At 38.5% G+C, this 12,250-nt stretch overlaps 2 protein-coding genes across 2 annotated transcripts; both read left to right on the forward strand.

Moving 5' to 3' along the window:
- Positions 1-6,501, forward strand: LOC140989738 (uncharacterized). The gene is made up of 4 exons (XM_073459106.1): positions 1-3,711; positions 3,791-3,878; positions 4,754-4,881; positions 5,960-6,501. Exons 1-4 carry the CDS (start codon positions 245-247, stop codon positions 6,231-6,233), a joined length of 3,957 nt encoding a protein of 1,318 aa, XP_073315207.1. The 5' UTR covers positions 1-244; the 3' UTR covers positions 6,234-6,501.
- An 830-nt stretch (positions 6,502-7,331) lies between these two features.
- LOC140989739 (uncharacterized) lies at positions 7,332-8,520 on the forward strand. Its single transcript, XM_073459107.1, has 2 exons — positions 7,332-8,095; positions 8,207-8,520. The coding sequence occupies exons 1-2, from the start codon at positions 7,478-7,480 to the stop codon at positions 8,306-8,308; spliced, it is 720 nt and encodes a 239-aa protein (XP_073315208.1). The 5' UTR covers positions 7,332-7,477; the 3' UTR covers positions 8,309-8,520.
- The last annotated feature ends 3,730 nt before the right edge of the window (positions 8,521-12,250 follow it).

Consider the following 12,250-nt stretch of genomic DNA (forward strand, 5'->3'; position numbering starts at 1 on the left):
TCCAGAAGCCCTCGACCAAAACCAGAACCAGGGAATAGTTAAGCATGTCTAATTTTTCCTACCCTATTTTATGATGAATCATGTGAGAAATACATCTTATCTCCGATCCCAATCGATTAATTAATTCAATTTCAGCACATGATTTCACTGCAATACTGTGCAACGAATCAACCAAAACCCACATCTCAACTGAGAAAGGTAACACTCCCTTCCTCAAATCTCCCGTCTTTGAATTTGAGCTACTATGTATGACACTTGTATAGCTCCAAGAATTTCATTTAGAACAAGGTCATCTTTATATTCTTTAAATGACTACTCATACTACCGAAATGAAAGACACCCGTTCGCCTGTACATCACATTCTTCGTCGAGATCTTGTTGTTCTTGCTGTGTCAATTCAGTTTATAGAGTGCCCATAACACCAAGTTATTGCTACGATTCATACGGGTTAAGGCAGTCCTATTTGATCCAACGGTCGTGTAGGAAATTGATTTCTGGTGGCTATGATGAGTGTTTTTATTACCGGTTTCCAGGTTGTGATTTTGATAGAAGCTGTTATTGTGGTAACTTTAGGGAGATGGCTTTTGGCGGGAGAAGATCTGGGTTTAGAAAATGTATGGTTTTTGAGGGAAGGGGTGAAAGGTGTGATCTTGGAGGTGTTGATGAGGCTGAGGTTGTGCTTAGTTTGTTGGCTGGGGATGTTGGTGAGGAGAGTTTTCATGTGGGAAAGAAAACGAAAAGATTAGTTAAGAAATCCTCGGTGGAAAAGAGAGAAGATGGTGAAGTTTGTAACGAGTGTGGGAGTAAGAAAAGAAGAAATGATTTGGGTGTTCACGGAAGTGGGACACGGAATAAGTATGAAGTATCCACATCTAGCTCAATGAGGGGCGATAATAGAAGAGAAGAAATGGTTCGGAAGGAAGAAGAAAGGGAAGCTTTATCGAGGAAAGAAAAACTAAAGGCTCGGCTACAAGAAGAAAAGAGGGAGGCCTCAATAAGAAAAGAGGATAAAACTAGAGGAAAAATAGAGAGGGAAACCTTGTTGAGAAAAGAGAGCCAAAAGGCCGATGAAAACCAAGAGAGAGAATCTTTGTTAAGGAAGGAGAATTGGGTGGCACATGCACGGGAGGAAGGGAATGAAGATTTTTTGAGAAGAGCAAATCACGGACATCGAGTGAGGAAAGATGGATCTAGTTACTCTTCTTATTACTCATTTTCTTCAGCTGGTGATTATGAAAGTGACAATGAAATTGATATCAGGGACAAGAGATTCGTGGGAGAGTTGTCAAGTGGGTATGTGAGGGATTCAAAGAACAATGAGATGGTTTACCAGGAAGCTACGCAAGAGAACAAGAGGTTTGAGGATTATGAAGAAGAACATGGGGCTAGTATGACAAAGAAGAGCCCTGCACGACGATCCCATGCTGAATCAATTTTTGTTGATTCGGAACTCAGAAAGAAAACAGAGAAGAAACTTACTGATATCTCAATTGAGGAGATAGAAAATAGAAAAGAAACCTCAAAAAAGGAATCAGAACTTTCGCTGGTGCATGAAAGTGAACACAGAAATACTTCTGATTCCAACATGAAATACGAAGACAGGACATCACAATTAACTGGAAGCACTGGATTTGTTAAGGAGAGGGCTCAAAAGAATAGGCATGCTGATAATAAATTTTCAAGGCAATCTGAAACAAAGCTGAAGCATAAACATTTGGTGGAAATCCCAGGCACTGAAAGAGATAATGTTAGGACTTCCCATGACTCTCAAAAGATATTTAGTGGCAAGGATGAGATTTCTCCTAAAGTAACAAGCTCCAGCCAGGAAGTGGTCGGTGAAAATCAAACAACCGTTGGACTTAGTACCAGAGAGGAGGAATATCAAAGGAAGTCTCTAAAGGTTATGGAGCAATCACAAGAGATTGACATTAGAAAGAACTTAATTTCTCACCAAATGTTTGAGACCAATATTAAAACCAGGGAAGACTACTCAAGTAAAGTTCTCAGTTTAACTAATGACGCAGAAAGGCAGGAACACTCTGATCAGGCTAGCAGGCTGGTGGAATCAAGGGGAAAGTCCCAACAATCGGCAACAAAAGAAAGCACTTCAATCTTGAAGAAGCATCCTGACAGTCAATTTACAAAGCAAGAAGATAACGTGAGCTTAGCCTTTGGTTCATCTTCAGGATACAAAAAGCAGTATTCCTCAGAACATGCTAAACTTATTAACAAAGGGGATTACATAAGTGGATCTGATAACTTGAATAACTTATTGATCACTCATGCCACAGATTCTGTTGGAATTGTTGTAGAGGAACAACATAAGATTGATCCAGAGCTGTTGGTGAGACCTCCATCTTCTAAATTTGGAGCTACAGGTGTGCTAACTGTTGAGTCAACTAGTGTAGTAGTTCGTGGTAAGGTCAGTGATGAAAACTTACATAGTGATTCTACTGCATTACCTAGGCGTCACCTGGAGAGATCTCCAGCATTGCATCATGAATCATATGGTGATGTCAAGAGCAATGCAGGGCAGCCTTCAAAGTTAATATTGCAGGACGGTGAAATTGGATCAGCTGCCCGATTACAGGAATCCTCAGCCCACTATGTAGGTGAGTTTGTTGACAAGGCAAGGCATGAGCTTTTGAGTTCTAAAATCCAAATGGAGAAGAAAACCTATGGAACTGAGATTGTTCTTGAGGAGAAGCATGACCAAACGAGTTTGGTTCAATATACTTCTGGAGTTTCTCAGTCGAAGCATGACACAAGACATTCAAACCAGGACTCTAGCACACAGGGGCCTTTGAATGAGATGTGGAGAGAAGATGAGCCATCTGTTGAAGAGCCAGCAAAGGCAGGACTACAGGAGGATGCAAACAGTGGCAATGCTATTGTCAAGAGAACTGGCAGATCCTTATGGAACGTCATAGCAGATATTGTCCAGCTGCGGTGGTCTTCAGGATCCAAAAGTCAAAGCACTGTTGGAATGACTGGTGGCAGGAGTTCACCCAATCAGTCAACAAGTAGTGAGACATGGTTCTCTGGTCATGAAGCTGAGGAAAATGAAGGACCAATTGGTGAGAAAGAAATGAGACACATGCCACAAGAACCTATGTCTGGCATTCAACGACATGAACAAGAAAGCCACTCAAAATTTGAAGAAGGTTCTAGCTCATCAACTTTTGGGGGCCACCTTGAGCATGCAGAAATAAATGCATCATCTTCTTCAGTTGTTTTAGGAAGTGGTTCTTCATCGATGGACATTTCTTTGCCTTCCATTGAAGAAACTTCCAAAACAAATCATGGATCATCATCATCTGCAGCTGCAATAGCAGAGCCCTTAAATACTTCTCCTGCATTACGACTGCGAAGATCTCCTGTTGTGAGACTGATTTCAGAGGGTGGAGAATCAAATGCATCTGATAGTAACATGAGTGAGCAATTAAATACTAGATCAGTGGAGCAATCAGAAGCAGCAGTTATTGTGGGGGAAGCGAAAGGGAGTAAATATAAGAGAAATGACCAAGTCATAAAGGATAGATTTGATGTATGGGAAGAAGCATATAGGATTGAATCAGAACAACGAAAAAATGACGAAATGTTTATGAGAGAAGCACTCTTGGAAGCCCAAAAAGCTGCTGATAACTGGGAGGTTCCTGTGGGGGCTGTGCTAGTGCAAAATGGCAAGATAATTGCTCGTGGATGCAACATGTAAGTTCCTAAGACGTGCTTTTCCTTTTATATGAATGTTATGCAGAAATCAAGTTACTCATGATTGGCAATGTTTCAGGGTAGAAGAGTCACGTGACTCCACTGCTCATGCAGAAATGATCTGCATCCGTGAGGCCTCAAACATATTAAGGACATGGAGGCTTTCAGTAATATCTCTTTCTCTGTATTTCACAACAAAACATATTTATATTTTAATTTATCCGGATAGAACATTTCAACATTCTGCAAACTTGACTAATATGAAACCAACATATTTTTTGTGGGGTGGTGGTACTACTTGATTAGTTTTCTTTAATCTATTTTACTGGGGCATGATGTATCTGATTTTTCTAATATCATAATATTATCAGGCGAGAGGTTACTGTAGTTGGTATTGATTAGTGAAGTAATTAGCAACATGAACAAGGTTTTTCTTTGCTTTAGTTTCTGGTAAGTTTAGGAATCTAACAAAAGAAATGACTTATTAACCTGTAATATGGTGCCAAAAAAAAAAAGATTACCTTGTTGCAGCATAAACTTAAGTAGTCTACAGTACACTTGTATGTACCTAAATTTTGTTTTAACTTTACATTAAACTCAGTGAACTACTCCTTATTAAACATGTTATTTTTCTTCTTACTGATTCTTTTTCTCTTTTAGTTTTTCCCAGTGCAAGGATGAATATGTAACATAATTTTGATGAAGAAGTTCTAAACATGATTTTCTCTTTGAAATTGCTAGAAATACCATGTATGTTACTTTGTAACTTTGATGTGGAACCCAAGTTAGAAAGCACTTTCCTAAGAAGTTTTCTTTTATAGTTTTATCTTTCCTTGCCCATCTTTACAAGAAGGGGGATGTTTTCTGTTTGAGGGAAAAATAAACCATTAGATATTTAGATCTCTTGACTTGAAACCTTTCATTTGTTCTAAATGTTGTCTTCGAAGACACACAAATGAAAAAATGCATGCTAAGTTTCTGGCTGTGTTTGGTACCATAAAACTAAAAAATAAATAAATGTTCGACTTTGTTTTTTCAACAGGCAACTACCCTTTACGTGACTCTTGAACCATGCCCAATGTGTGCTGGAGCAATACTTCAAGCTAGAATAGACACTGTTGTATGGGGAGCACCTAACAAGCTTCTAGGAGCTGACGGCAGCTGGATCAGGTAAGCAGTTAATAGTCTCTGGTTATTTTCAAGAAATCCTGAATCTATGATGTCTTCTGTGCTTTTGTTGGATATGATTTATTGTAATCTCTTCTTCATTTTGATCTGGGTAAGTTGCTTGCTAATTTTGTATGTTATTGTATTTCATCATAATCATTACCTGATAGCAACTTTATTCAACATTTTAAGTTTGCTTATCCAACTTTCTATGCTTCTTGTCCTCTCCACGATGGATCTCCTCTCCATTATCCTTGTTAAGTTGATAAAAATTCTTACTTCCTCAGTCAGAATGTCGGTTCCAAAATTTTTCCAACCAGGTTACTGATCTCATTCCATTACAATTTCCTTTCCTTTACTTCTGCCAGTTAGTGGTAGATTTTACTGCAACCTGATTCCAAGGAAGCATTTCAGACTTTATCATTGTGCTGATAATGCAGTTAGTTCAATGTTTGGGCGCATTTATCCGTTCATTATTAAAGCCTAAGATGTTGCTTTCTTATGTAGAAGAGAACCTCCCTCATACCTGGTCTTATCTTTGTAGTAGGGGAAGATAAGGAAATATTATTGTGCCAGCAAAGTGGAAGCATATTTAGTTTATTTTCAGTCATTATAATAAAAAAGTATATTCTAGAATTAGATTCGATATAATTAAGATTATGATATATTTTTTAAACAAATTTATTTTTATTTATGTTTCACCGCTATATATAGTTGATTGTAATCTAAATTTGTCCGCTGAATATTGTATAGTAGATGTAAAGTTTCATGTCCAAAGCATGTAAATAATGTATTTTGTAGTATTCTCTATTATGTTTCTGCTCTTTAAAAAATTAAAACTCAACATTATTTATTGATAATTTCTATTAGAGCTTGCACGTGCTTGATTGGTGGAAAATGAATGTGAAAAATGTTTCACTCGATGGTATCTTTCTTCATTTCCCCCGAACTTTTATGTTCCCATTAAATGGTTGTCTGCTACTCTTCTTGATCGATCCCATCAACAATTTTCATCATATTGGTATTAGAAGGATTATGAATACTTTCATAAAGAGCCAACAATCTTGATCTACGTTTGCAGGCTTTTTCCAAATGGAGATGAAGAAAATCGCTTGGACCAAACTGATAAGCCACCTGCTCCAATTCACCCTTTCCACCCAAATATAACAATTCGACGAGGAGTGTTGGCGTCAGAATGTGCGGATGCAATGCAACAGTTCTTTCAGCTAAGGAGGAAGAAGAAAAACAACAAACTAGACCCTCCCACGCCTCCTTCATACCTTCCCATTACACACCATCCTTCTAAGTTCATGACAAAGATTCATGATGCCTTCCATATTATGTTTTGTTTGTAGTTAACCGGGCAATAGATTAGACTTTCATCATGTTCCAGGATCATTTCGGTAGCTGCAGAAATCCATCAGTTAGATGAGCAGGTTTCTTTTGTACAAGTTTGTATTCTGTTGTATTTGATTTGCTAGTTTTTTAACGCACTTTTTTCCTCGCGGGTGTAATTTTTTTTGCCAAACCTTTGGTTATGTTTGGATTAACTCGGTCTCTTTTGAAAAAAATTTCTGGAAATAAATAGCTGAAGTTATGTGGAAAAATGTGGTGTATATTCGATATTATTTTATGATGAAATATATTATTATTTTTCGAGCTATTCTATAGTTTAAAATATTTAAATTGTATGAATAACATCTTTTTTTCAAGTGGGAAGTACTAGTTCCACTTTTGAAACCAGGATTGCAGATTGCTTGTGCAAAGACAGAGATGATAGGACTGCTGATCCGAGCTTTTTGTTTCAATTCGAGTCAAAACGCTGATATTTTATTAGTCTACTATCCGTCTAGACATCATCCATTACAGCAGAGCAAAAAATGCATTGCTCCCACCAATGTTTATTTCAATTGAATGAGATATGACTCAATACCAAAATATGGTGCTTTACAAAAATCAGAATTATGTTGAAACCAACTGTTTGGTTTAAGGTTTTTTCCCACCTATATATAGCTGTACTCTGCATTATTAATAATTTAATGTTCCACATGATTTGTTTTATCGGAACGAACGGAATAATTTTATTATATTTTTATTCTGCTCATAAAAATACCATATATCAAAGAAAAGATGGTATGAATTTAGATCTTTTAATAGAGATTGAAGATTTACAAAATCGATTCCAACTTGAAAATCAGAGATCGTTGTATGATGAAGACATTTTTTTCTTAGTATGCACACCTTGCCCTATGATAACTTTCTTGGTGTATTAACCAGAGTGCATTTCACTTTGAAGAAAAGCCCTCAAAACTCCAATAGAGAAAGGACAGTGTAAAGTGATATTCTAGATTGATTAATTACTTGATGCATCAATGATATAATTTCATCATTGTCCTAATATAATTTCATCATTGCCCTTTAATCTGTTCGATTATATGATTGCAACACATAAACAATATTTCAAGCCACATGTAGCATTCAAGTGAGAACTGCATTTACTCTCATGACATATCACCAAACTCTTCCAAATTTTAAAAATGTGTCGCAATTTTGAGTTATAAATTTACAAATTCATGCACATCAACTCTACCTCCACAAAATGGGAACTTTACAATGGATTCATTTCCCAGCTTTCTTCTGCATTTTCTCGGTGATAGCTAATGGCCAAGGACCGGCATCTTCGCCTTTTAATACGCCAGCTGCCCCGAATATAGTCCCACCGTCAGTAACTGCGCCTACTTCAAGTCCAACTACCCCACCTTCACAATATCCACCAGTCTCAAGTCCATCACAGTCACCTGAATTGCTGCCTCCACCACCAGTACCACCGCCAACAGTTCCACCACCTGTACCACCGCCAACAGTAACAGTTCCACCACCAGCACCACCGCCAACTGTTCTGCCACCAGCGACGTCCCCAGCACCAGTGCAAGTGCTGCCACCAGCATCTCCACCCGTGATACCAGAACCAGTGTCACCACCTACCACACCACCAGTACAAGCACCTGCACCAACAATAACCGCACCTGCACCGGCACCTGAATTAGTCCCATCACCTGCACCAGCACCTGGAAAACACAAAAAAAAGAAGCAAAAGCATAAGCATCATCACGCACCAGCACCGGCACCGGCACCAACTATCTTGAGTCCTCCGGCACCTCCTAAAGTTCTAAAAACCGATGAAACAACACCAGCACCAGGGCCAACCTTAGATTTGGTAAGACACCTGCCTCAAGTTTTGACTATATTTCGGATGAAAGGTGATAAAGAAACTTACCGATATATCAAAATATCATAAACTTGATGATTCCTCAAAATTCATTTACAGATTGGAGGGGTATCCATTCATCAGCTGGGAAGAACTAGAATGCCGGCAATTGCAGGACTGATTGTGGCTACCCTTTTGGCTGCCATGGTATTCTGTTCCTAACATTTTACAGGACGAGCACTCTCCTGTGGATGCATTCATTAGAAAGATTTTGGTGAGACATGTGTTTATTGGCATACAGAAGGGGATCAGAGCATCACACAATTTTCAAATATTTAATTTTCATTATTTCCTCATTTGTATTGTTTTCTTACTACATAATGATATGAAATTAATTCATTTATTAAATTCAATACAAGCTTTTCCATTACAGACGACTGTGAAATGAAGAGAGTTTACTGTAGCATCTTTGTACTTGTATCTAAAAATATTCCTGTCTATAAGTAGTACACTGCCACAAGCCCACTGTCATCAAGTTAGCTTGAAATACTGGGAACATCCCGAACACATTGTTAAAGATAGCAAGCAATAAAAACACAGAACTCATACATTCAAAGGAAGAAAGTAGCTTAAATTTATGAATGGAAAAAACAGAAATCATAGTTAATCTAGACTATGTGGCTTAAGTTTATTAACAGAAGAAAGCAGCAACCATACCCACAAAAGGTTCGAAGAATCTGTCAGAAGTAGCATGGCATGCTAGACAAGAGATTATGCGACAATGACGAAGGAACAAAATAGAAAATCACAGCTAATGATCAGGAACATAAAGCAAGAGACTTCCCTAATTATGATGCCACACAAGTCCATATCATTCCAAAGCTAATAGATTCAAGAGAATAAGGCAACAGGCGATGTGAGAATTCTAAGATCGGCAAACAATTTCACAATTTATACATATTACAGAACTCCCCATAATAATAAAATTAACTTGTCATTAAAGATTTGATTATCATGCCATGGCATTTAACAACATGAAATATATATACACAGAAATCTTGGTCTAAATGAATTGATTATATCTACCAAACATCAGAACAATTATATATTCTTGAAAACTACAAAGATACATGAGTATGTGTGATGTACATTGGAGACAAACACAGAGCAACGAAACAAGTTTGATTGCCTGCTCCAGTAGAGCACAAGCAGCAATATGCGCACCAGCTGACTGTCCCATGAGGAAAATTCTAAACGAAGAAAAAGAGAATGAGTCATAATTGCTTGATAGTTAAGAGTATTAATCTTGAGCAAGTGTAAAAACTGTTAAACTGATAACCGCCATAGGAGGCAAAATGAAGAAATCTATGTATTATTGATCAACTGCCAAAGAATACGTACAAGGTCCTATATATACGAAGTAAGAAGCGTGAATGTAAGTAAGTAGAACTCCTAGACTAAGATGCGACTTTCCCATATGGACCAACATTACATGGACTAGCATTACATGGGCCGAGTATACACGGGCCAAAGTATCATATACCAACACGCCCCCTTCAAGCTTGGAACAGGTTCTTGACACCAAGCTTGGACAAGAGAAGATGATGTCGAGCAGCACCCAATCCTTTGGTGAAAAGATCAGCTAGCTGATGTGAAGAAGCCACATAAGCGGTCTGAAAACATCCTGCTTTAATCTTATCACGAATGAGATGACAATCAATATCGATGTGCTTCGTACGTTCATGAAACATAGGATTTGCAGCAATGTGCAAAGCCGCATGATTATCACAATATAACTTGGTAGGTTCGACGAACAAGACTCCCATATCAGACAACAACCCTTGTATCCAAACTATCTCACACGAAGTGGTAACCATGGCTCTATATTCAGCTTCGGCAGAAGATCTTGAGACGGTGCTTTGTTTTTTAGTTCGCCATGATACAAGTGAATCTCCCAATTTAATGCATAGACCTGTTAAAGATCGACGTGTCATGGGACATGAAGCCCAATCTGAGTCACAGTAGGCAGACAATTTCAGGGCGCTTTGAGATGACAGAAAGATTCCCATGCCGGGAGATCCTTTGAGGTACTTGACAACTCGCAAGGCAGCAGCCATATGAGATCGCTTAGGAGAGTGCATGAACTGGCTTAACCGTTGAACTGCATAACATATATCGGGTCTAGTGATTGTTAGATATATCAAGCGGCCAACCAATCGTTTAAAAGAGTCCGGGTCAGTTAGCAAACTGTTTGATGTACTTGCCGATGTAGAAGGAAGTAAGACATCAAAGTTATGAGATGTGAGCTTCTGATGTTGTTCAGTTGGAGTGTCAGAAGGTTTGGCTCCAAGAACTCCAGCATCCGCAAGAAGATCCAGAGCATATTTCCGTTGATTTAAAAGGATACCACGGGTGGAACGTAATATTTCAATTCCCAAAAAGTATTTCAAAAGACCAAGATCCCGAAGTTCAAGTCGAGAATGTAAGAATTTCTTCAAAGCAGTGATGACATCCATATTATTGCCGGTGATGACGATATCATCAACATAAACCACTAAAAGTGTGGTGGCATGAGCATCATGATGAGTGAACAAGGAGTGATCATGCTGAGATTGCACAAATCCAGCTTCAGTCATTACGGCAGCAAACTTTTGGTTCCATTGTCGGGAAGCTTGTTTTAGCCCATACAAAGATTTGCGAAGTCTACATACTTTGTTCTGTTCTTGGACATGATAGCCGAGGGGTAGTTGCATAAAGATCTCTTCATCCAAGTCACCTTGGAGAAAGGCATTGGCAACATCCATTTGAAATAAACTCCAACCTCGGATGGCTGCTACGCTGAAGAGACAACAGATGGTGGTAATTTTAGCAGTGGGAGAAAACGTGTCATGGAAATCAACTCCAGCTTGTTGTGTGTAGCCCTTAGCAACTAATCGTGCTTTAAATTTATCAACACTTCCATTGGGCAGGAGTTTCAGCTTATAAACCCATCGACACCCTATCGGCTTGACATAGGGAGGTAAATCAACGATGTCCCAAGTATGGTTAGAATCAAGAGCTGCGAGTTCCAAATCCATTGCCTTCTTCCACCTAGGATCCATGATTGCCTCTTTGTAAGATCGGGGCTCAGGAATGGAAGAAAGGGCAGTTAGAAAACTTTGATAGGACTGTGAAAGATTTGAGTAATGGATATGATTAGAAAGAGGATAGTTGCAAGAAGTAGTGGAGGAGTTAGATAATGTGGGACATGAAAAATCTTTAGTCCAAATGGGAGGGTGAGCAACTCTGGAAGATTTTCTCAAGGGAATTAAAGGTGCATTACCAGTGTCTGTGACATGAATGGATGAAGGGGTGAAATCAGCTGATGAATGCTGATCTGCCAATACAGGGGAATCTAAGAACAAGTTGGGTTCAGGAAATATGGGTTGAGGCCGAGACTTTACAACAAATGGAAAAGTAGATTCATGAAAAATAACATCTCTTGAGATGAAGACTCTTTTGGAGTCAAGATCTATCACTTTGTATCCCTTTTGAATAGTGGAATAACCTAGAAACACACAAGCCTTGGCTCGAGGAGAGAATTTATGAGAGGTATGCAAAGATGATGCATAGCAAAGACAACCAAAGACCTTTAAATGAGTATAAGAAGGTGGCTTGCCAAAAATGACTTCAAAAGGAGTTTTGTTAGTGAGAAGGGGGCTGGGAGTACGGTTTATGAGATATACGGCAGTGAGAACACAATCTCCCCAAAAAAAGAGGGGGACGGAAGAGTGAAAAGATAAAGCTCGAGCCAAGTCAAGGATATGTCGATGTTTTCTTTCAACTACTCCGTTTTGTTGAGGAGTATATGGGCAGGAGCTTTGATGTAAAATCCCAAGTGACAAAAATAGTGATCCACACTCAACTTTAAAGAAATCAGAAGCATTATCGGTTCGAATGGTTTTAACTTTGAGGGAAAATTGAGTGGTAACCATAACAAAAAACTGGCTTAAGAGTCTAAGGATGTCCAATTTGGATTGCATAAGATATGTTCATGTCCCTCTGAAAAAATCATCTACTATTGTCAAAAAATATTTCTCCTCATTATATGTAGGTGTTCGAAATGGACCCCAAATATCCATATGTACAAATTCAAACAAAGTAGAGGTTTTGGACAAACTAGCT

The sequence above is a fragment of the Primulina huaijiensis genome, chromosome 12 (genome assembly GCF_012295235.1).
Source record: "Primulina huaijiensis isolate GDHJ02 chromosome 12, ASM1229523v2, whole genome shotgun sequence".
In the NCBI taxonomy this organism is placed as follows: Eukaryota; Viridiplantae; Streptophyta; class Magnoliopsida; order Lamiales; family Gesneriaceae; genus Primulina; species Primulina huaijiensis.

Bases quoted from the DNA above. Each gene is read 5' to 3' on its own strand.
- LOC140989739 (XM_073459107.1), top strand. From the start codon at position 7,478: ATGGGAACTTTACAATGGATTCATTTCCCAGCTTTCTTCTGCATTTTC. The intron at 8,096-8,206 runs GTAAGACACCTG...ATTCATTTACAG, and splicing joins CAGGGCCAACCTTAGATTTG to ATTGGAGGGGTATCCATTCA.
- LOC140989738 (XM_073459106.1), top strand. From the start codon at position 245: ATGTATGACACTTGTATAGCTCCAAGAATTTCATTTAGAACAAGGTCA. The intron at 3,712-3,790 runs GTAAGTTCCTAA...GCAATGTTTCAG, and splicing joins ATTGCTCGTGGATGCAACAT to GGTAGAAGAGTCACGTGACT. The intron at 3,879-4,753 runs GTAATATCTCTT...TTTTTTCAACAG, and splicing joins TAAGGACATGGAGGCTTTCA to GCAACTACCCTTTACGTGAC.